We start from the raw sequence: 25088 nt of genomic DNA on the forward strand, positions 1-25088 counted from the left end.
TTTTCTTGGGCTGTCACCTAAAAGCACTTAATCCTTTTGGCTTAAATTTTCAAAGTAACAGGGGTGGGAGGTGAATTGGTATTGCAGGCAAGCACCCAGAGATGGTTGGAAACTTAGGATTTTCCTTTGGGTGCAAGTCCTAAACTTTGTTTTGCACTTCAGGCTCATGTAAATATTTCAGTGAAACAGGGAGGGCATGGACATGGGGAGCAACGCCCTTCCCAATCACTTTCAGTGGTCTGGCAAGGTGCTCCCTGCTTGTGAAGGGAGTCTGCAGCTTGAAGTCTCTGTCTGGCTGCCTGGTTTGGAGCAGCTCGAGCCTATCACCTGGGTACTTGGTGCCTTTCCAGTTGGAAGCAAAATGGCTTTTGTGTCTACACACACATGATGTATGCCAGGCAGCACATTTGTGTATTGAAGTTGTTCAAGTCCATATGCAGGTGTCTGCATGTGGACATGCTGTTTTGGCCAGAAATCTCAGCATCCACAAAGATTTTGTTGCAACAAAAGACTTTCCACACTTCTTCTGGAAGAAACCAGCTCCCCTGGTTTATCTTGGAACAAAATCATCCTTGTAGCACCACTAACTTCTGAGGGGTTTTAGGAGGTATTCAAGTGATATTTTATGATTAACACTTGTGTGCTTACCTCAAAATCCCAAAGAACTGAAAAATCCATAGCTGTTGCTTGTTCAGCCCGGGGTACAGTTTTCCTTGGCAAACTCCCATATGGCATTCCCATCAGGACCTGGAGAACATTAATAACAGTGATGCATGTATACTATAAAACACCAAAGAATTTTTAACAGGTTTTTTTTCTTAATGAGTCTGTTTTGGTTTGCTTTTGGTTGGTTTTCCTTTTTTGTTGATTTTGATATATATTTTATTTATTAATGCTAGAGCAGCAGTTTTAAAAAAACTGCCTAGCATTAATTTAATTTATAATTATTTAGTATTAATTATATCTATTAATATTTAGTACTAAGTATATTTATTATTGTACAGTATTACATTTATTGTTAATCCTTAGTATTAATTTCACGCAAATAACCACAGGATTTCCCTTTCCCTGGACATATCCGTTGCACAGGAAATATTTTTTGGAGAAATTGTATCCTCAATGAACATCTGGAGTTGAAATGTCCTTAGTTTAGCAAGGAGTTCTTTGCTTGAACTTCATGGGTCTAATGCAGTAAAGGGATTAACTTCATCTATTTATGCTGACCTACTCCTCTGAGACAAGTCAAGAGCACTGGGTCAAGCTTGCAATATAATTTGTGTTTTTCAGTCCTGAATTGAAAGACATTCTCAAGGTGAGGCAAAGGGCAATTAAGTTTGGGAAAAAAAAAGTATGACAAAAAGATGCAAAGAATAGTTTTCATGGCACAGCCTGTCCTCATGGCACCATGCAAAGCAGGTCTTACAGCTGGAGCAGCAGTAGAAGTCCAGACAGAGAATGCCAAGGGCTATGGAGAATTATTATATTTACAAGCGGACTGCTGCCAATACCAAAATATCTCATTAGCATTCATAGCCTAGAAAGGTCCTAGCATATCATCTATCACTTATTTTTTAGGGCTATGTAATTACACTCAAAATAATTTATGATTAAATGTTTATTGCCCAGCTACTCTCCGTATCGTAACAGCTCAGTAGGCAGTGAGTAACAGTGTGCACACTTCAGAGAGGAGAGCTCCTGCCATATGCATAGTTCCTAACCAAACACATTTGTATTGTTCAGTGCTAATGGTTATGTCTCCTCGTCCTGGGGAAACTGAGCTTTCCCTTTCCATAGTGTGAGCAAGCACATTAAGGAGAACAAAAGCACGGTCCTCAGGAGACATTCTGCAGTGCATTTTTGCTCCATAAAATTCTGCATTGAACAGAACAGATGCCACTGTCTGTGGATTGCACAGCCTTTAAATACTGCACTGAGTAATTTAGCCAGAGCTGTAATGGCTACATTAAAAAATTATTCAAAAAACTATCATATAAAGTTGGCTATGAGATCCTTTTCATTCTCCAAGAAGAGTGAGAAATAGAAAAACTAAAAATAAAACAATTGCTTGTGAATCATATGAATTGGAAGTACAAAAAAGGGTTATTTCTCAAGCAAGTGTTAGTTGGCAAAATGCTGGGAAATTGTTCCCCGAGAGGCTGTGCCATGGCTGCTGCCCCATGGCCATGCCCCCCAGAGGGCTCAAAACGGAGGGTACTTAATTATTTTCAGAGCACAAGCCATTTCCTGTGGCTCATGCAGACCAAATCTTGTGCCTAGGATTGGAATGTCATGTTATTCACTTTAGTCAAAATGTAAAACTAGCCTTGAATCAGATTGCTGAGTCCCTGTTTCAGCTGATGGATGGGCAGAATCTTTGATAGCATTCTATGTCTCCTGATATCAACACGACTTCCACTCCTGTGTCAGTAACTTTTTGTAAGTAATTGTCCTCAGGCATTTCATTTTTCTAAAGTGATGCCTGTTATCAGGCATTTGTCCTGTCAATGTCATGTTTGTGTCAAGCAAAGGGCAAGATATTACTGAGAGGAGAATTAAGCACTTACCTCTGGAATTATAACCAGTCCAAATATTAACCCAAAAAGGACAAGATTTACTCCATACATCCACCGCAGAAATATGAAGTAGGAAGCAACAGAGGAGCCAAAGTGACCTTAAAGCAGAAGACATTTCATGGTTAGGAGTTTAGGAGGGTTAAACTGTCCTCAGCAACCCTTTACCCTCAGGTCTCCCCAGCACATTTCCCATGAGCCTCCCAACAGTCCCCTCAACTGCTGGAGAGAGCAACACCTGCAGCTGCCAGGGGTGTGTGCTCCGTGTTTGGCACTGATGCCCGGGGTGAGTGGAGACTGTGGACCAGGAAGCAGGAACAGTGTTTGTATGAAGACAAGGCTATCTTAGGAAATGTCCCACTGCCACCACACAGCAACTTCAACTTACTCTCCACTTCCTTTATCTTCATCTCCCACGGTATGCACTGAGTTTTAAAATTTTCAAAGTCTCTCTTAAATTTCACCCATTTCTGAAACAAGACAACATTGCAGTGAGCAGAAAAGTGTGAAGAGGGGGTCTGCTCTGAAGCAGGGCTTTCTAATATCAGAGTTTGGTAGCATGGTTGGTTGTGGGTGTAAAGTCCATAGTAGGAACTCTAGTCTGGGTCTTATCTTTTGGACTACTTCAGAAACTCCCTTCAACCAAAAATCCCCTCCCACTCCCAAGTGTTCACATTCATGATTTGAGTTTTAAGAGTTTTAACCTTTCCAGGCTTTTGGAAAGCTGCAGTTGTGCTATGGGTTGATCAGATTATATAGAGGTGGGAAATTCAGACCTGCCTCTGGATTGAAAGAATTGGTTAAGGACAAACTCTATTTAAAGCAACATTTAGTTTGATGAAACACTGAGCTTGAATCTTTCCTCACAAGGCCAGCAGCTAAACTCCCATTGATTTCATAATCTCAGGTCTGCCTCTGTTTTGCGCTTCTCAATATAATCTCCATGACAACATGCAATTTGGCTACCAACTTCAGTCTCAAAACACAGCCATCATTCTCCCTCTTATCTCCTCATCACTGGAGAAGATGAAATTTTACAGGACTAGGGGTAGGGCAAGAATTTGGCAGGGCCTATTTCCCCTTTAGGGATATCTTTTCTCACGTATCAAGGTTTTGGAGATTGCAGCCAGAAAGCCATGGTTTTCCCTGCTCCTGTAAACTCTCCCTTGCTTCAGGAAAGGTCACAATGAGGTTCAGGTTGGGGTGAATTTCCCCCTGTTCTTTCTGCAATAGTTGTAGATTTGAAGCCAGCTAGTATTTTTTTGAATGTGGGCAGGAATTTTTATTCAGATTTCTTTGTGCCTCTTTCCCCAAATAGAGGTCAATAAACCTAAAGATGTGCTGAATACATAACTGAGTATCCAAGCCTTTCGCTGACATCACTGTAGCACTTACCTTCGCCATCATCATCTTATATGCATACAACTTTTTGCCCTTTCCTTTTCCCAGTGCTCCTTCAAACTTCTCTACAAAATCTTGTGCCTCCCTAATTGGGATATAAACAAGCAGGTTATTAAAACAGCAGAGGGGTCTTTAGCTTTTCACCCCTGCCTGCACCAGTGGGATAAGCAACCGTGCTCGTAGGAAGGTGGGGGACTTGGTGTCTCTCCCCACCTGCTCTCTGCTGATCAGTTGCTGTGCCATATAGAGCTCAGACACCCACCCAGGATTAGCTGTTAGGTCCCCAAAGCACTCACATTCATATAGAAATGTTTTATATTAGCTTTAAGTATTGTTAGTGCCCCAAATCTTGCTCCACACTTCTCCATGGGTGCAAACTAAAAGCTTGCCCATTTCTCTCGCTGCAGAGCTCTCTCAGCCTGCATGCCTGTTATAATTTCTCTCTCCTGGTGCATTGGTCAAGGAGAAAATAACATTGCCTAGTGAAATAAACTCCAAGAGGATGATGAGTTTCCTTTTATGAGCACCTCCCAGGATAAATATCAGAGATGTGCAAACAGCCCAAGGGGATAATCTCAATGCCAGAGGAATGAGTCTACGCTAGTCAGGAGTAAAATCAAGCTGCAAAATGAAACTAGTTTTACACTAGGATATCTAAGGGAAATACAGAGAAAATAGTCTAGGTAGATGCTGTTATGCTGAGTATGCTGAGCTTGTGAATAAAATTATATTGTATATTGGCATTGCCAATGAAAAGAGATTAAATTTCAGGAGCTGGGAGGTTTTATGTCATCCTAAGCCTGTGGGAAAGATGGAATTCCACTTGGTATAAATAGTTGGCTAGGTCAGCCTGTAACCTTGGAAAAATCACCTGTGACTTCATTTGCAAACCTAAAGTGAGATTTCTAAGTCTTGAACATATTGTTTCGCTCTCTTTGTGTTTTACACCCCTCATCTGTGCAATGGGGCTAATAATTTCTTCTCTCAGGGTGGAGTTCATGCAACCAAAAATATCTATTGAATGTACAGTGTGCTGAGAGTCTTTCTGGAGACCACTGCACAAACACTGCAACAGTTTTGTTTAGGTTCATTAATAGGTAGTGATGATTGCTGTAGCTCAGAAATAAGATGAAAGTATGGAAGTACATTGTCAAACATGATCCTAAGTAGAAATTTTGTCAGTATCCTACACCACAGGGAAAAAAAAATGCATCAGAAATAACACTGCTTTGCTCGTTTTTGTTTTTGTTTTTTTTTTTTTCTTTTCTTACAGAAATTTGGAATTTTAGGGCCATAAGAATTTATTTGTTATGAGCTCAGGCTCATAGCACAGCTGTGAGGTGGAAAAGTTACTTTAGCACAGTTTTCCTATTATAGACCTTTAGCCAGATTTTCAGAAGTAATTGGTAGAGTTCACAATTCCTGATTTTATTGGAAGATGGAATGGGTCTTGGCCTTCAGGGCATAAAAGAGAGAAGCAAAGACACATGGTGACTGCCAGCTTTCATAACACAGTCCCTGCAGCTCTGCACAACCTCTCAGCAAACACGGAGCAGGGACATCACCACTCACTGTGGGGCTGTGTAATGGTTTAACATAGCTTGGTTTTTAGTTAAAAAAAAATGTATGTGTGCTTTGCAATGTTGTTTTGAAATTTCTGCTGGTAGAAAGGGGTTTCAGAGGTTCCTTAAGCATTAGAGCTGGGAGCTGAATCATTGCCCTGACAGGGGAATGTTTTATTATGAGCCATTCCCTGTCAGCCTATGGGTTTTGATTTCCCTGGTCTGCTCTGCCCCACTGTCCAGCACAAAGGGGTCTCTGCTGCTGCCTGAGCTGTTCCCACTTTCATCAGGGGCTGTGTGGCAGATTTATCTTTGCTCCATAAACCTCTGCAAATAATACAGCCTTTTTTCCCAGAAGCCCCATCTCAGGACTGTGCACTAACATGGCACTGTGCTGCTCTGATTTCTGTCTGACAAAAGACATGAATAAGCAAGCTAGGGTACGGAGTTTGCTTTAACAAGTAGCCTGACTGTAGTGAGTCATTTGGTTTTAAATATGAGGGTAGAATGTCCTGGCCATGGGTATCAGTTGAACAGATTTGCACTTTGTCTGTTCTTTGGTTACAGAGGCTGAAAATCAGATTGCACATTTTAACTCTGATCATTTGAACCAGGTAGCCTGGCCAGGTTCTGCAGGTCACTTTTTCTGATACTATGATATTACAGCAGCAACAAATATGTCATTTCAAGGAAAGGCAAAGTGTATCTGACAAAAGTCAGCAGAGACTCCAGGAGTGGGGGTTCCCATTTTGATGGGTACCTGAGCACCGAGAGCTTTTTCATCATCCTCCAGGGCTTGTTCCTCATGGTGGAAATCAGTTTTTTCTTTTGCTCCACCTGCTCCTTCAGCATCGCGAGCTCTTCCTCTGACAGTGACTCCTCATCAGATGAGTTGGAGGAAGCAGAAGTAGTACTGGAAGACACACAAAATAAAGGACACAGAAAAACTCACAGGGGTTAGAGGGAAGGCCTTGCTTGGGGTAGGCAGACTGCTGTTGGCCCTGGGAATTCCACTCCGATGTGGGCACAGTGCCTCAATATCCCCTGGCTCAGTGCGATGCCAGTTCCCATTGCACTCAAAGCAGGGCTGTTTCCAACCAGGATAATGAGGAGCCATTTGTGCCCTGCTACAATTCACTCAGTGTTGTGCTTTGGGCCACATTTTAGCTATAGAACATTGCCTACAGCTACCAGGGCTACAGCTGGCTCCGGAAAAATGGTCTTCATGCCTTCATAACAAAATGGGAGATATGGGGAAAAGTTGAAGGTTGGGACAAGCAAGATTTAGAAGAGGAAGAGACTTGAAAACACAAGGGATCCATTTTAACTGGAATGTTTCTATAGACCAATCAAAAAAAAAAAGGTCTCAATGCCCAAATTTCTCAAGGTACCTTCTTTAGGGGTGCTTTTCTACCCCTGGCTGTAGGTACTAAAAGTCCACTACATGCATAGACCTGATCCTGGTTAAAAAATGGTAATGACTTGGAAACAGTTTCATTTTGTGGCATTTTACACTGTTTTCCACTGTGTCTCTTTAAGGAGAGCAGGAACTTATTTGCAGTCTATTGGTTTTGCCATTGTGATCCACATGCCACTGGCATGTCAATATTGCTGCCAAGCTGAACAAGGCACTGTAGTCAGGGATTGTTTAATTACCTGTTTTTCCTGCCTTTCTTCTGTTTATTCTCCCCCTCCTTCCCTCTCTTGGTTGTTTTCTTTTCTTTGTTTTCTGATTCCTTTTGATCTTTGTTAGGAGCCGTTTTGCCTCTCTCTTTCTGCTGGCTTCCTTCCTCTCTTGCCTTTTTTCCATTTCTGTTTTTCCTTTGGTAATTTGTTCTCCTAGAAGCTCTGTTTTGTTGGCTGCCATTGTCTTCCTCTTTGCTCTCATCTTGTTCGTCTTCTTTTTCTTCTTTGTCTTTCTCTTGCTTTTTGCTTTGAAGTCTGCTTGCTCTGCCAGTTTCCCTGAGGGGTTGTTTGTTAGTTTTCTTGTCCTTTACTTCATCTTCTGCAAGTGATAAAAAACAATTACATTGGGAAACCCATGCTGGCAGAATAAAGATTCAACAGAAGAGCATGGGCAGCCAGGACACCTGATGCAAACCCTGGCAAATTCAAAGAGCAGGTGCCTGTTGATCTTGATGGGCTTTGTGTTATGCCCTATCCAAGAACCAGGTGGAACTCTTTGGTTGTGCAACTCCAGTTTAAGACATTGCGATTTAGCACATCAGTGACTTATATGTGACCATAAGAGAATTGGAAATTAGTTACAAATGCAAAAGCCCATCCATCAGACAGCACAGACAGATATCTCCCTGACCTGTAAACACACCAGAACAAAGGAAACAGAAATTGCAATCTGTTACACAATGCGTAGTTTGCTTGTTGATGTGATGTCTTTGAAAGATGTTTACTTTTCAAGGCTGGAAATGGAGTTCTTCTATTTATAGAGAGAAAAGGCACAGCACAGGCAGTATCCAGTTTTCTTTCTCTTAGTTTTCTTTTATATTGGATAGTCTCTATTCAGAGAAGAAAAAGACCAGATAGTCTCTGAGGCACATTTCATTCTTATTGGCGTTGCAAACTAAAAACCTCCTCTTTCCAGAAGTCAGAAATGCTTCCAGCTTAAAGGATTGAAGTGGAGCATGATTTAATTGCAGAATTTTATGGAAAAGGGGAAAAAATTTTCAAAAGCCTGTGTCTCTCTATCTCTTTTACTACCAAGCCTATTAAAATTAATAGTAAGTTTCCAGAGCATTCTGGCTTCTTATTTTCCAAAATTTCAGGCTGATAAAAGTAAAGAGTTGGAGATATTGTAATGGAAGAAGAAAATTATGATGGAATGGAATCCAGAGTGTAAAATGAGGAGCCTAAAAGGTGAGAAAAATAGAAGCAAAAAAGAATTGATGTATTTGCATTTTTGGTTTGGTGAAAACCTAGAAATAATTGACAAGCAAATAGTTTCTGGTTTTCAGTGGTAAAAAATTAGTAGGTAGTGGTTGTCACATTTGACACTGGGAATGAGAAGGAGCTTCCAATTAATTTCTCAGGAGCCATTACGCAGATTTCAGTTACTATGTAATGGTCCATCTAAACTGAATTTTGTTCAATCAACTAGATCAAAGGACCACCTGCTCCATTTTGGAAAATATTCATTTTGGACAGCCAATGATCTAGGGGTTTTTTACTTTGCAACCTCTCAACTATTAGGATAAATATGAAGCATTAATTTGTTACCTTTATCTTACTGCCTCTTTTGCCTATATAGAAAAGGTGGATATGATTAAAAAAAAAAAAAATAAGTTCCAGTAGTTTGCTGTTTACTTTCTCAAATCCTGTAAGTAATACAGACACAGTTGTGAACTGTTTTTGCAGTAACAGCTACATTTGTATCACCTATCCAGTGCTGTTATGGTCTTACCTCTTAGCTCTCTCACCTTAGATATACTATACCTGCAGAGTTAAAGATGTTTTTAGTCCTGTCACAGGCTTTTCCTGATTTCCCTCACAGTCATAAGTCTCCCTTCAATCCATTTTCATCATTATCTTCTTGAGGCCATGACTGATGAAGATCCCAGTGTATTATGGTCTAAGCAAGCATTACAGGGAGGGCAAGCAGGACTTCAGTACAGTGCAAAGCAGCCCCAGCCCTGCACGGGGTGGTGCTTTACTGCAGTGCCTGATTTACTAGGGGCAGACTCCCAAGGGATGTGGGCTCCGACAGCCTCTGACTCTGGGAACATGGATAAAAGAGGACAGACTGCTTAAGAATGGCAGTTTACATATCACTGTTGTAAGTTAAACCTTAAGGGAAAAATCTGCTTGTTTGCAAGTAGCTCATGAAAGAGTTTGTGTTGTAGAGCAAGTTATAAGTCAGAGAGAAAAAGAGAAGGTATCACCTCTTGTATTTCAAACAGGACCACATTTGTTTATCTCTACATTACCTTCACTCTCTGTGTCAGTTTCCACTTCTCCGTCAAACTCTATTCCAGCTGCAAAACAAAGAATGAAGAGTAATTGCATTTGTTGCTGGAATTTACACATGTGATGCTTGACACAGCTAACCCTCAAGTTCCAGCTGAGCTTGGCAGAATTTCCCTTATTGATTATACATTATATTCTTTCCCTACAGCAATGCTCTTAGTATTTACTTTAGTCTGGCAGACTGACAAAAGTCCCCTGCTCAAGCAAACTGAAATTGTATGATCTTTGGGAGATGCAAAATGGTGTGCTCAGGAAGCCCCAAGAAGATTAGTGAAGTATTTGGCAGCATGCAAATTGAAATGATCTCACAGTGATACCAACCATCTTCCAGGATGACCTGTAGAGAACTTTTCTTTTTCTTCCCCATGACAGCCTCCTGTCTATTGCCCAGACACTGTAGCTGCTATGCTGCACACAGACCCCAGTCATACACAGGTTGCTCCTTCTTCCAGTGCTTGTCTCCTTGGCATTGCAGACAGATGGGCACGTCCAGCCGTCAGTGACCTCTTGCTCATGAGCCATGAGAACAGGGAGGGGTGGGAGAGGCAGGGAGAACCTGGGCTCTGCCTCAGCCTACCCAAACACTTTCCCTTCTTCTCCCTTCTCCCTGTGAAAAAAGCACCTGTTGGCATTACATTGCATTTCATTATTTATACATGAAGGAAAGCCCTTTGGTGGGTACTTGGTGGTGTCGTATGAAACACAGGCACAAGTCACGTCTGGTTCTGACATAAGCATGTGGCTGGAGGCTTTCAAAGGATCAATTTTCTTAATGCCATATTCTTTACTGACCTGGGACAATCTGTGTAACCCCGTTAGTCATTCTCCTGCATCTTATTAAATCTCTCAGCCAGTGCCCCTTGGGACAAAGCTCTGGGTCACCTTTTGTCCTCCATGCGTGTCCCTTGGAGGGGACTCATGAGCTAATAGATGCAGCAAAGAGTCAGGAGTCAGGATACCAGGATCTCTCTTTCCTTTGCTCCTCTATTCTGTGTGACCTTTGCATACTCATTGCACTTGCTGGTAAAATAGGATAGATTTTCCTTCTAGGTGCTCTGAGTCTTAATTAATTTATGTGAGACCCTCATTTTGAAGGTCCTTTAGAACCACAAAGTATTGTATTGCATTCTGCAGCTTGCAGTTTTTCAGTGGGCCAAGAATAGGTTTGTCTGAGTGATGCCCAGAGTAAAACCTGCACTGTCTGCCTCAGCAGTAGCCTCTGCAAAGAGCACCCAAGGGTGCATTCCCAGTGTGGGGTTTCTCTTGGTGTCCCAAAAGGAGCGCTTACCCTCACACCATCTATGAAACATACTGCAGACCCCTGGCTTGCACAGGTGTCCCTCAGGGACCTGGCATAATGACTTTTTTCCAAGGATTAACAGGATGAGTGTTAATTCCTTCCTTCTCTCCCAAAAGAGAGGACTGTTGCAGAGATCAGCTTGAGGCTGCTGCCACCACTGACATGTGCTGACTCCTGCTTTGGATCAGGTGTTGTGACTGAGGAGGTGCCAGCCTGAACCTCTCTCTGCTGCTTTTTCTCATTGAATTTGGGTCCAGCGGCACCTTTCAAATTCTTTAAGTCAAATCCCATGGATTGTTTGATCTATGCTTGACTTTAGCTCAGCTCTCTTGAGCTTAATACATAATGTATGGTATGTGCCCATACATTATTAACAGTTCTAACCCTACAAGTTCATTGTGCAGGGCATTTTCACTGTGTGTTCCCCACACCAGTGGGCTTGACTGGGTCTGAAGACAGTGGTAGTGCCTTTTGAAGGTCTTCCCAGTGAATGAGTTTTACCTGTAACTCTATATGCTGATGTGGTTTGTTTCCAATGTGATCGCTAGGCCATTGAATTAATACTGCTCCAGGAAAAAAAGGAGAAATTCCCAGCCGCTGGAGGCAACTGGAACAGATCTTCTGCAAGATACTTCAGTTGCCTCAGTCCCAAGCATCTCTATCCCAAACAGAAGATCTAGGGGCCTTCTAGTTAAATGGAGACCAGGTTTCTGAAGAATCATGTGGCAGGAGACAAAAGGGCTGTGGATGCTCATCACACCCCACCCTCCACCCCCCCCAGTACTGTACTCAGTGATAGCACTGCTTCTGCCTCAGAAATCACAGAATGGTTTGGGCAAGAACTGACCCAACTCCACTGCAGTAAGCAGGGACATCTTCATGTAGACAAGGTTGCTAATAGCCCTGTCCAAATTGACCTTGAATGTTTCCAGGGATGAGACATCCACCACCTCACTTGGCAACCTGCACCACTGTTTTACCACCCTCATTGTAAAAAAACTTTGTTGTACCGAATCCAAATTGACCCTCTTTTAGTTTAAAACCATTACCCCTTGTCCTTTCGTGGACCTTACCCCTTCTCTCCCACCAAGGCATGCTCAGATGCTTTTTGCATGCTCAAGGTATGTTCATGTGGGCATCTCATTGGCAGAGTTGAGCGTCCTGGTTTCTACTCCACCACAGAGTTGGTGATTCACCCATGATCTGCACTGGAGCTGGGACAGCTGCAGGCTCCAAAGCTGCTTGTGCCACTTGGCATGCCCATAGGTACCAAGTATATGATTTTGAAAAGTGATGGGGACTGCAAGTTCATTTTACTACCAAAATATGTGGCCAGGTAATACCTCTGTCTCCTGCCCTGATATGAAACACCTACTCTTTGATTTTACAGTCTGTTCACAGCAGTGGGGGCAAGGTGTGGTGTTTCCACAGCAGCCACGGGAGCCCTGGGCACCCCTTGCCACATGGGGGGATAAGAGTGCCCTGCACTCTCCTCGCAGAGGGAGTGACAGCTGAGGGGTGCCAGCATATGGAACAGAGCAGGAACAGGGTCTGTTTCACATCGTTCCCATGAAGCAACAGGTCAGTATGGATGAGCATAATTGCAATAAGCTCTGCTTGGCTGTTGCTTTGTTCCCCTGTACCTACACTGCCAAAGGTAGTAGGACCAGCCATGATAAAACTGTGCTGTTGCAGGCAGGATGGCAGCATTTCACTCTCGCATAGGTAGGGACCTTTATCTTTCACACTTCTGGCTCCATTGGACTCCCTCCCATGGAGAGGAGGGAGTTGCATAATGCCTGGCAATTATTTCCTAATTAAGAGTGTTATTAAAATGTCTGCCCAAGGACTTACCCCTTAGGAGAAATCCCTACGTTACCTTTCCAACTCAGCCTGTGGTGCAACAGACCCTTTGCATATGACAGGCTGCTCCCTTTGCCTTAGAGTCTCAAGAGAAATAAATACTCCATCTGATGCTGTCTGACTCCTCTGGAAGTGATGGTCCCCCTGAGGCCGATGTGCAGCCACACAAGCATGATGAGAAACCTTTGACTCTTGATTCCTTGTGGTACATGTCCTTGGGGGAACATGTGGCAGACTTGCAGAGCCACCATCACTTTTTGGGTGGGCCAGGCAGTGCTAGAGGCTGTGATGCAGAGGAAGGCTGGGCAGCAGAGACTGGGGAGGAGTGGGATTCAGTGTAACAAAGTGGCATCACGTAAGATGAGACCAAGAAAAAGTGCAAAATGCTTAGATTGTCTTGGCTGGCTTGTTTACCCTGTTTTTTGGTAAGTGCAGAGAGATCGGCAATTTCCCCCCAGAATTAGGCTGGTGGAGATCTTGCTGTACCTCCGGGCTGGTTTTGCCTGTGTGATTGTCTGCTTGTAGTTTGTGGACACTGAATACCATTGGTCAAAAAAAAAAAAAAAAAAAAATGTTTAAAGGAAAAAAGATATTGCAACATGGAATTATTCACGGAGAAAATCCTATGGTTGAATATTCTACAAAATGCTGTGTGTGAAGTAAGAAGAGTGCACTTCACATCCTTTTGACACCCATCTTTGATGGCAGAAGGTGCTCCATTAAAGGAAAAATATACAGAAAAATTTTACAATGAGATCCCAGCACAGCAGGCCTGGGAGAGCATCAAGACACCTCATGGGCTGCGAGGGAGGTGGTACATGAGGACTTTCCATGTCTGTGTGTGTCCATCAAACAGGTAACAGACCCAAGCAGGGCCCACCAGGACTTGCATAACCGTACAATGAATGGGGAGTTCACCAGCAGTGCTTCAGCACCAAGCACACCACCATCCTCAGCTCATGAGCCTGATTTTCCTAAGAGGATCAAGTGTCTTGCAGGGCTTAGGATTTCTTAGGATTGGGGGGAGGAGATTAGTGGATGAGTCTTTTACCTCTTGAGTTATTCCACACAAGGTGTGAATAAGTAATGTACAGCTATGAATCCAGCTGTTACTTATGTAAATATCATGTGCATGCAGTTTATGGAGTTGTAGCACAAATATTTTTTACTGTGTTATTTAGGATTTTTCTCCTCACACTGGTGATGACTAACACTATATAATTTGGCAGTTCTGAGTTTTAGCATATGAGGACATTGGGTGTCTCACACACGTCCAAGTGTTAAATAAAAAACAGTTGTGTTATGGAGAGAGGGTAACTGAATCCTGGAAGCACATACAACATACTTGTAAATGCTTAATGAGCTAGTGTTTCTCCCTTTCTTGCTTTCTGATTAACATAGGGCTTTAGCTAATTAATCCATGGATTACATTTATTCAATATTCATCTCATCTATAAGTAATCTTTACTTGAGAGTGTTTTCGAACAATAACAATAATACCTGACCTGTGTGTGCATATTTTGATTAGGACCTAAAACTTGTGAATTGCTGGATCCAACTTTAACAATGTATCTGAGAGAGACGTTTAAAAGTGAGAGACCACTTCCAAACACTTACTTGCTTCTGCTGAACTATTAAAGAAAATGAAATTATTTTTAAAAACCCAAACCAACCATAATCATGTTTCCCAGGATCTCTCAGGTGTGCTTCATAAAACTGGATTCAGCTCCAACCTGACTTTTGACCATGTCTGAGTTTAACTTTGCAAAAACAAATTTCTTACAAAGCCATGAATATCCACCAGAGGCTACATGCTAACCTGAGCATCTATCTATGCAGAGGTCATCCTTGCTCTCACATGATCTCTGCAATGCTGTATTTTATTCTGCATTTTGGTACCAGGATCTGGAGCACACTCTGACAGAGCAGCATGAAAATGCTCAGAAAGTGAGGACTCACCTGCAGCGTTGACTGCAAAACATGTGGAAAGAGAGTCTCATTATCTTAAAATAATCTGGGAAAGAAATTTCTCAGCTCTTTGCAGTCTTTGAAAATAACCCTCTGGCTCCCATAGAGAATGATAGGTCTGGACTGTGGCTGAAGGCAGTAAAATGATGCCAAATACATGCCCTATGCTCTTTGTTCAGGGTGGGTATTAGTTACTTGTAAAGATGACGAAGTCCCACTGGAAGAAGTTGTGCAAGATTAATCTTGTGGTGTTGGGGATGGTCAAGTCAGTCCCTTGTTGTCTTGTGCTTGGCCCATGAAAATGGGCTTTATCTGTGTAATCCCAGCCCAGGGTGGGGAGCACAAGGTCCTCAGAGATGTAACTATTGCTTTTTTATTACTTTCCTGCTGTTGTTTCATAACCTCAAGACACAGCCAGGAGTTTGCTGTGAAGGAGCACAACAAGGTCTGTTAGCCATTAGCCTCTTTTAGCTGAAGAACTGCCACAGAACTGCTAATTCGGGTGCCTTGTCAGGAAGAACTAAAGCAAAACAGGGGGAGGATGTGCACTGGCAGGTCCAGGAGGTGTGCCGGCTCAGAGAGATATCTTGGAATGTCAGATCAATCACAGGACAGAGCTCCTCAGTCTTCATAGTCTTCCACTGATTCTTGTCATGTAGGAACCAATAAATATTTTTTTTTTTCCCAAATGTGCTTATATCACCTAGCTGTATAGGATTAGAGTCCCCCATTTGCAGCAGCCTTGTGGGAAACACTGCAGTTATTAAGACCCCAGATTAATGCAAAAAACAAGCCAATATCTGCCAGCTCACTGCCATCTTCACCTACTCCATGTCTCAGGCTTAGCACATGCTTGGAGTCATCCTGCATCCAGGTGAGCTTGTCAGTGTTCTCCAAACACAACATAAAGGTGTTTAGCAGTGGTGCTGGTCAGACGATGTGTGTTACTGCTGTATCTTCCCTCCTCATTGCTGACATTTTTGGGGACAGGCTTTGAGGAGAACAGGTTCATACAAAAAACGGTGTGATTCACGGTCCTTTGAACCTGGCACTGCACGAGCAACTAAGTGGCATTGGAAAAACTGTTCTGATTTGTAGCCAGATATAGACATCCCTACCCATGTCCCACACTCCTTTAGGGAATGGAGGCAACACAACATATTTGCCAACGCAGTACTCCATTTATGCAGAGTAAATGAAATCCAAAAATGAAGTTCTCGTGAAGTTTTCAAGGATGAGAAAAGTATTAAAACAACAATCTTCTAGACAAATCTAAAGCATGAGTCAACATTCTCATGCAGGACTTAAATGGAGAATGATTATGTCATACAGGATTTATATGAAAAGACTTGTGGTTTAGAGAACATATGTGCAAAACCAGAAGAGAGCATGTTTTTTGCAAAGATTCTGAGGTAGGAGTTTTTTTTGGAGGAACATTTTTGCTGAACTCCTGATTCACCTTTTACTCCTGCTCATCTGGAGGAAAATTTCAGCATGGTCCCCTTTGTAGGAAGTCCCTGAAAGGGCATAAATCAAGATCACAGTGTAAGAAGATCAGAAGAACACCCTTCACAGGAGTTGAGCCTTTTTTTGTTGACTCTTGTCCAGCCTCTCTAGACACAGAGGGGTTGCTGCTGCTGTATTTCCTCTTCTTTTGTTCAGTGTCTCAGAGGATTTCTGTGGGGGAAAAAAAAAAGAACCACACTTTTTCTAGAATCTCTTTGCCTGAAAAGCAACTAGTTTCTTTTTCTTTTATTTAGAAATCAGAGAGAAAGCTGCCTGACAATCTGGTCATGGCAGGAAGATCTTGCATGCTTTAACCTCTTTCTAAAAGCTCCCAGAGAAGCTCTGCTTTCATTGCATCAGCCAAACCCTCTGCTGCTATGAACTCTTAAAGCTTTAGTGACTTCCATGATGATTTGCCAAGTCACACCAGCTGTGGGTTTGTGCCAAATAGCCCTAGGGCTCCTGCTGGATCATAGGCTCAGAGATGCACAGGATTTTGAGGGGTCTCCACATAATGCTCTTTTGGAGTCAGATGGTCCCTGTGAAGGTTACTGCTCGTGTCAGAAAAGAAGAGGTAACAGGGTGACTGGAAGTCAGAACCAGTATCTCTGTTTAAATTATATCAAGGCCCTATACATGGTTGATTTATACCAGATGAAAAAGTCCAAACCCACAGACTTTTGTGCCATTGTTGGAAAGACAAAGCCATATTTGTGAAACATCTTGGATTACTTTTTTTATTAGGTTTTCCAGATAAGTTTTTAAAAAGAATAAATTGCAGCATCATGGTGGAGGACAGAAGTCACATAACATGAAAGCTAGCTGAGACAAAAGAGGATGAGTTTTTTTGAGGAAGAGGACTGCAATGATCTGGCATCCTAAGGGATTCTTTTAGTACATTTATATCATGCTATATACCTGCTTCCTCCTTTTCCTTCTGTCAGTGTGATGAACAGTTGTGATGAACAGATACTGCCCACAAGAGCTGTATCCCTCCTCTGCCCCTGTGAGAGCAGGAGTGCTTGTGCCATGCTCCCGGTGTATCCTCAGCAGTGACGTGCCACCAAAATGAGTTTCAGCCCACGGACGGTTTCTGCACAGGCAGAGAGAGGCGAGTCGAGGTCTCAAGGGGAGGGAGCGCATTTCAGGGGGGTGGCGTCCGTCTTGTGCAGGACGGGCTCGAGAAAAGCAGGAGGGGCAGAAGCGGGCGGCCGCAGGCTGTGGCTGAGTGATGCTCCACGCAGCTGAGGTGAGCGAGCCCAGCTGGGTGCAATGGGACCTCCCTCTTGTGGCAGCCCCTCTGCACAGCAAATTCTTCCTTTCAGCTGCTTTGCCGCCTCTTCAGGCAGAGGCAGCACACTGGATAAACGAATGGGGGCTCGCCCTGTGTGAAACTGCTATTTTCTTCTTTTTCCTAGCACGCTAAGAAGCCAAAGGACTTCCTATATCAGCCTCATCTGAATTAACATCTGAAATTATTATCTTCTGCTCTCTTGGGCAGAATTGGAGCTGCAGCCCCAAAAAGCAGAAAAGAAGTAAAGAAAAGGAGAGGGATTTGAGGGCTTAAACTTCCATTTATCCCAAATGACTGACATGCTAGGTCATTTGTAATATTAATTTCATATTGTGTAAGTCCTTAAAAGAAGACTTTATCTATTCTAGCTATTCTTTTTTATTTTAAGTACTATTATTAAATACCTTGCTATTGAAAGATCTGTTTTCTTTCTTTTTTTTCCCCTGTTTTTATAAATTCATGTTTCCTGTACTTAACAAAAAAGAGATGGGGTTGGAATTCCCACTTTATTAACAAAAGCAGATGAGAAAAATCTCTTAGGACTATTAACCTGAAGAGTTTTCAAAAATTTAATTTATCACAAATATCTTTAGGAAGAGCCCCAAACTAGCGGGGGAGGGGCTGGAAGAAAATAAATTTGTTATTTCCCAGCAAGGTGGTTTGATGAAGCATCCATCACAGCTGAGCTCAGCAAGTCAGCCAGTCTGCACAGGAGGGATGAGCCTGGGATCTGAGGTCAGTAATTCACCTCAATAATAGAAAAGTATTTAGATATGGGGGTAAGGCGGTACAAATGGGTGAGCAGCTAAGTAATTCACCTGACTGCAGCCCTGCCATGTAAATACTTTATGTTAGCCATGGTTTCAGGAACTTGGTTGTTCTGAGTCTCTGGTGGCACACGAGACTAGAAATTATACCCTTTTGATTTCTGGTGTAAGTCTAGTGATGCTGGAAAGATCTGTTTTAGAGCTACCAGAAGCCCTTGTTGAAGAAAAATTCTGGGCTGCCTCTCTAAATTATCCAAATTTGCTTTTATGATGTCTCATTTTTAAATGTGCTACCAATACACTTAAGTATCAAATCTTAAGGCAACAGGTCGGAATGTTTTCAGAAACATCTTGATTCTCCTTCATAAAAAAAATAGTCTTTACATACATTGGAAACATTTTTTTGTTTGATCTCATGAACAAATTAAATTTCCAATAAGTAGCAAAAGAAGAAAATCACCCACAAATTACATGCTTTTAAAATGTTAGTTATTTCCATGCTTATTGTTAAAAATTATTGTTTATTATGAAATAGTAACTAAGAAAAATATCGTTATAAAGGTCTGCCCTTTCCTAGCCTGGAGTATGTGGCACATATAATTGGCTTATGAGAAGCTATTGTTTTTATCTGGGGTTTATTTGAACTCACTGAGTATCTGCTGGTGCATTTATTCCCTTTAGATGGTTTGTGATGAAGCTCCCTTTGTTTAGAGAAGTAAGAAGAGGGTAATTTGTTACTATTATTAATAATATGTGTGAGTGCCTATATATTTGTGATCATGGGTTTTTGTGTGTGTTTATGTGCTGAAACTTCATAGCTATGGCTCTATAGAGTGTATATAGTAATTAATATAATGTGTAATGTAAAACATCTGCATGACTCTCCTGCTGTATGGCCATGGCTTTGTGTTCATATTCTTTTGAGCTGACAAATGTATACATTGCCTTCACCTTCTGGAGGATTCAGGTCTTGAGTTGGGTGAATCAAGTGTTAAAACTAAAACTGAGCTGGTATGGATGAGGTTCCCAGTTTCACAATGAAACTGAATTTTTTGCAAAGCTTTAAAATAAATATTGAATGCAGGTGTGTGCACACAACCTTTTCCACCATCTTGGTCTGTGTTGCCATTTGGGGCAATTCATGATCTTCTGGAAGCTGAAACAGGCTGGCTTTAGGCTGGGAAAACTGTTCCTGGCAAACTCCCAAGAAGCCTGAATGTTATTGCTGAGCCACTGCTGCTAAACTTGTCTCATCTGGTAGTGTAACAAGGGGAAATTCAGCCTGATGCTTTAAATTTTCTCAAGTACATAATCACTGGCTCAGTTTTTTGGGTGCTTCTCTGATCAGAGACTTTTATTACAGAATTTGTTAAGTCACCCTTGAGTGAGATTGAGATCAGGTGAACTACACTGCCATGAAGATCCAAATGAGAAGGTTTGAAAGATACCTATCTTTACCTATTTAAACAAGACAAAACCCTGTTGATTAAATTATTAATCTTGTGTGTGGAGTGAAGAATGGATTTTGGTTTTTATTTTTGCTTTAACTGCATTGGCCTGCTCCTGTGGCAATTTGTTAGCAAGTGCTCATTTACAGTGTCACTACACAGTCATGCTTTTGCCTTAATAACCTGCCTTCTGGTTTGTAGTTGCTTGCTATAACTGCAGGACTCTTGTCAAAATCTGTATTAACTTACTGTAGCCATTGAAGAGGGAGATCAAACTGTATCTATCAAGACCAAATGGACAAAGTCCTAAGAAACCTAGTCTGAACTCCTCTTGGACCCTGTTTGGAGCAAGAGAACTTGCTCCTTGAACTTGAGACATCCTGAGGTGTCCTTTCAGCCTGAATGACCTTACTTTAAAATATGCACATGTGAGGTAATGGGAACTGTTCTGTAGGGCATGAAGGAGGGGCTGCTAATCCAAACTATATAATCTAAACCTTTACTTTGGGCTAGAGTTCTTAATCCCTCCTTTTCTTTGCAAAAAGGATGCTAGAGTTCTGTCTGTGTGACAGAGAGAAATGCTGATTACACCTGCTGTTTCCAGCCTGAAACCTATTCCTATTTCCCCAGAGCACCAGACTGTTTGTTTTCTTTGGCTTTATAGGAATTTGAAGTTTTCTCTTAACCTCATGCCTTTATGAATATGAAAAAGATGTGAAAGGCCCTCAGTTTGACCTGCAGAACTCAGAATCCTTCTGGGGTTTGCCTAAGACTCAAATTTTTATCCCGTTAAGTTATGCTAAAAGAATTTTCAGTGTGTGGTAATTTAAGTTACCAGAATACTGCTGCTCATATATGCTGCATTTCTATAGAGAAATATCAGCAAAATTTGCTGCAGGAGAAATCTAGCTTTATTCTTGTTTTGTTACAGGGGAGCAGCCTGCAGGATGTTAAAACTGGGAGTTCCAGAAGGTTAATGAAGTCTTCAGCTTTGGTCTTCTAATTCCCAGATTTGTCCTTTACCCACATTTACTTGCAGGTTTTGTGTCTCACCTTTGGTTTCATGACCATGTGTTCCTCCTGCTAGAGATTTCTAAGTAGGACCAAATTCCTGTTTTATTGAACTGCAATTCCTAAAGCCATTATTAAGATATTTCCCTGCTGAATAGGCCGGGATGCGAATGCAAACTAGGTAGAGCAAAAATTTCATTTGGAAACACCTATATTATCAGTGTCTGACCATGGCCAGAGAGGTATCTGGAGAAGTGAATGTGGAAGCATCATCTCGGGGCCAGGAGCTCCACTGACTCCCAGCACCTTTTTGAGGGGCATCATCTTCTGTGAGAAGGGTGCTGACCAAAAGGAGATGTTATGAACTAAAAATGCAAATGCCTCAGGCATATTGTCATTCCTGACTGTATCCTGGGTGGGTTGAGTGCAGGGGCAGATGAGTAACAGCCAACAGATCCCTCATTGTCCTTGGGTGTATGAGGTATTTGATGATTTCTGCAGCTCCAACAGTGACCCAGGAGGGCAAGTTACTTCCTTTTCAATCAAGACAGACCTAGATGAAACAAAAACTAATTCTATGTGCTAATTTGAGCCAATTTATTCTGCTGTAATTAAGATGATATTGACTATGATGTGTGGATCTGAGAAATACTTATCATTGATGGCAGTGTACCACTTCTGTGAGGTTTCACTTTTGACCTCTGCCTCCCCCAGATGCTGCAAAAGTGCTGTCTCAAGTGGGTTTTGTTACATTGGGAGGTAGAGGGAGGATTCTTGCTGCTTTCTCAGAGAAATAGTGTTGAGTTGTGTTACTGCACTCACTGAAAACAACTTGGTAATTTACTGGGAATGAAATGTTGCTATTATAATAAAATATATAAATTAGAAAAATTAGATTGCTCTGTCAAGAAACTCAGAGATTCAAGTGCCTATTTGGATATATATGCAAATCTAATGGATGCAAGGCTATAAATGCAGAGGAGAGAGAATAATTGCAGCAGTAGATTTGTGTAGTGATCAATCTAAAAAAGTCAAACAGGCAAGGCATTTTTAAAGGAAAATTAGGATATCATTAACAGACGAGTAAGTTTTCAGACAAGATAAAAGGAAGATAAACTGTGATGTTTGCCAGATAAAAGGAAGATATTTGTTTTCAATTCTTCAGGCCCCTCCAAAGTTGCTTGATTAGATTCGCACCTTAAAAAGCATCTCGGTCTGTCTGTCTCCTGGGCCCTCCTGGGTCACTACAGATAAAATCCAACCTTTTCTTCACATAGCAAACTTCCTTGCTGTATTTATCACCAGCAGCAGCTGTCAGGATGGAATTCAGGCTGCTCTTCTTCACTCCCTGGAGTTTCTTACAAGCTTGACTTGGTGGATCCTTTTTTTTATACTTCTCTCGGTTTTGAGGCACGCAAGCATTGTTTGTGCATTGTTTTAGCAGAGTGATTCCACAAACAAAAATTGCAAAGCATGTAAATTGGTAGCAGAGATTGAAAGCACAATAGAGATCCTATGTGAAATCAGAACAAGCTCTTGTAGATGATTTGAACAAGCTCTTGTGGATGGTTTCAAAGGGAAATTTTGAAAAGAATCTGTTTCTAAATGTCAGTTTTTTGAAAGGTGCAGGGCAGGATGAAGAGAAGATTGGTTTGAGGAAATAGGACACTTGACTTTAGGAATCTGTAAGCCATCACATATTGATAAATGGCATATGTGTATATTCTTATGTCAACTAACACAAGACAGGATTGTAATGTATGTAAGACTGAAGCAGGAAAAGGCCAGTATATGCTAGGTCATAGAAGATGAATTGAAGAACCACCCCTGGCAGTCAATGGCACTTTTTGGTCACAAGCAAATCCATCACTAACCAATTACAATTTACAATCCCCATGCTACAAAAGCCCTGGAGTACAGGCAAGAATGATGCTGGGGCACCTACTGGCTTCTCAGTACTACTTGGAGGAAATTAGGGTATTATGGAATATGCTAGAGTGAAAGCAGTCACAGGAAAGTAAACCATCACAAGGAGTGCTGCAGTGAACTTCACAGTGAGCACAAAGCACTTGGAAATCCGCAGTGTGAAGCATGAACTCTAACAGGGATGTGTACAGTAGTAGGGATGCAAGGATGTCCTGTGAGCTGGCCAGAAACCTCTGGGCATTTTAAATTTTAGATTTCACAGTGGTGGGACACATTGTCCTTTTATCTGAATTTATTTCTTTCTGGGTTTCTTATCATGAGTTCTGGTACGTGTTCAACCAACTTGCTGTGACATGAAATGCTTTGCAAATTCTTCTCAAGAATCACAGAACTGCAAAACAGAAAGGTTATTCCTCTGAGTTCTTGCAGATTCCTTGCTCTGTGAATATATACATATATATGTGTGTCTGTGTGTATATATATCTCTGTTTCATTCATGTGGAAATAAGGTTGTGATTCATATGTAAGGATGAGGACCTCAATGATGCCTAGAGGTTCAGAAAGTATAAATCATCTTTCTGTACTGAAGAGCAGATAATCATTACCATTCCTATTCTGTGTTAGAAACCTGGCCAGATCTGTAACAAAGACGCCCATGCTGTCTCCTTTTGTTAGCTGTGCATTTCCCCAGACAAGTCTAGTTTAGAAATGCTGGCCAAAGCAGGGTTAGAGTAAGTCTTGGTTTGAGTGCAGTCAGTGTTTTTAGGAGATGTCATTAATAAATCACTGTCATATGTCCATGTCCATAGTTTAGCTAAGCCATTTTGTTAGCATTAGGTAAAGCTATGGTCAAGCTTCCCAGATGGAATTTAAATATGGGGTAACACAAAAAGAATCAGCTTTGGATACAGTCTGGAAAAGTGGAGGTGTTAGTTCTCTTGTTAAGCACTGTAACACTACTGCAATATTTGTACACTTTCCAATATCAATAAATTAACTTCCCAGCATGGAAGTCCCAGAAGAAAGGAAAGCTGATGTGTTTGTTTGCTGCCTTAACTGCACTGTGGTACAGGACGAGGTGCAGGCTGACTGGGCCATGGCAGTGAGGACGTGGGATTCTGCAAGCTGGCTGGGCAGAATTCACTCTGGGTCACTGCTGTCACCTCTGATGTGGCCTGTGTCTGACTTCTGTCTTCTTTCAAGACAGTTAGCAGAAATGCACACACGCTTTTTTCTCTGGCTGTACTTTTTCTGGCTGATGTGTTGAATTTTAAACAAGCTATCTGGCTCTTCTGTCAGTTTACTGTGGAGGGAGTATTTGCTGCTTGACTGTTGATGTGTTATTCTTAAAATGGAATAGAAATAATTACAGTATCCAGTGTTTCAAAATACATGCTGTCTAGCATGGCCTGTGAGGCACTTGTTCTCAATAGAGTAAAAGCAAACCTCTGATTGTAGTTCAGTGCATTTAATGTAGGCACATCTCTTTCTCTATGTAGAATTTGAGGGTTAGAGAAAGAAAAGAGGAAATTATTGGAAAGACTCCTGCTGCATCCTGGTTTTCTTTCTTTCCCTCCCCAATGTTTGAAATATTACTATTACTGTTAATGGCCAGGCCCTCTGATCTCTAATTAGAGAGAATGGTTAAAATGAGAGGCAAGATTTCTGAAAAACAAAACTAACCTAAGTCAAGACTTCTTTCGGTCTTTGTCTGGATGCTGAGCTCAGGGCTAAGATATAGGCTGCTTGTGATGAAACATCCAAGGTCATGCACAGCAAAGCAAGCAGTGCAGATTTTGAAATGCAGCATTGACCATGCAGAGGGACAAAATTGCCAAGGAAAACAATAGTGTGAATTAGGTGTTAACTCCTGATGTTGGAGATTGATGGTCTGCAGGGAGCTCGCCCAGCTTAAGGGGCTGAGCATATGATGCTGCTGGCACAGGACTGCGTCATTTTTCCAGAGGGGAGGAGGCAGCACAGAAGTCCCTCTGAATTTTCTATCCTCCCAAACTTAGGTGGCTACAGACCCACGTCCTCTGGTTCTACCTTCATTTAAGGAGATGAGATCCATAATTATTCTCTTGGTTATTGCATAAATACTCCTGGAGTGCCAACATTTCTCATGTGTGGAGCAATATTGGCTGTGCCTGCAACTGGTCAGGGAGGAAAATAAAAAAAAATCAGCATCAGGTGGAAATGGATGGAAACTGGGAATTAGGGGTAAAAAACCTCTGAAAGCCTGGAAAAGCATTTGAGACGTGCTGGTGTGCTTGGCCTTACACAGCACTGCCAACATCAGTGCTCTGTGTGCAGCGCTTGCTTGGGATGGCTTGGCTTTCTTGGAGTTTTTCATAGTTCCATAAAGGATATAAGCTTCCTGTTAGCTAACAAAACAAGCTGTGTAGTTTAATTAGCTCTCTGGAAAGGGAAAATCCCCATGGATTTAAAATATGGCAAGACTCATGGATTTAAAGAAGCTCTGCAAACA

At 41.9% G+C, this 25088-nt stretch overlaps 2 protein-coding genes across 2 annotated transcripts in view; one reads left to right on the forward strand and one right to left on the reverse strand.

The window, feature by feature from the left end:
• Window positions 1–9881, reverse strand: part of TMC2 (transmembrane channel like 2) — a 31075-nt gene extending 21194 nt beyond the window's left edge. The window contains exons 1-8 of the mRNA XM_053973581.1: window positions 9836–9881; window positions 9475–9522; window positions 7190–7538; window positions 6294–6446; window positions 3966–4056; window positions 2959–3040; window positions 2565–2671; window positions 649–747 (exon numbers count right to left, since the gene is read on the reverse strand). Coding sequence (XP_053829556.1) covers window positions 649–747; window positions 2565–2671; window positions 2959–3040; window positions 3966–4056; window positions 6294–6446; window positions 7190–7538; window positions 9475–9522; window positions 9836–9881 — 975 coding nt within the window. The remainder of the gene's footprint in view (window positions 1–648; window positions 748–2564; window positions 2672–2958; window positions 3041–3965; window positions 4057–6293; window positions 6447–7189; window positions 7539–9474; window positions 9523–9835) is intronic.
• Window positions 1–25088, forward strand: part of SLC25A38 (solute carrier family 25 member 38) — a 242028-nt gene that overhangs the window by 53140 nt on the left and 163800 nt on the right. The gene's annotated exons all lie outside the window — the stretch shown is intronic.

The sequence above is a fragment of the Vidua macroura genome, chromosome 1 (genome assembly GCF_024509145.1).
Source record: "Vidua macroura isolate BioBank_ID:100142 chromosome 1, ASM2450914v1, whole genome shotgun sequence".
In the NCBI taxonomy this organism is placed as follows: domain Eukaryota; kingdom Metazoa; phylum Chordata; class Aves; order Passeriformes; family Viduidae; genus Vidua; species Vidua macroura.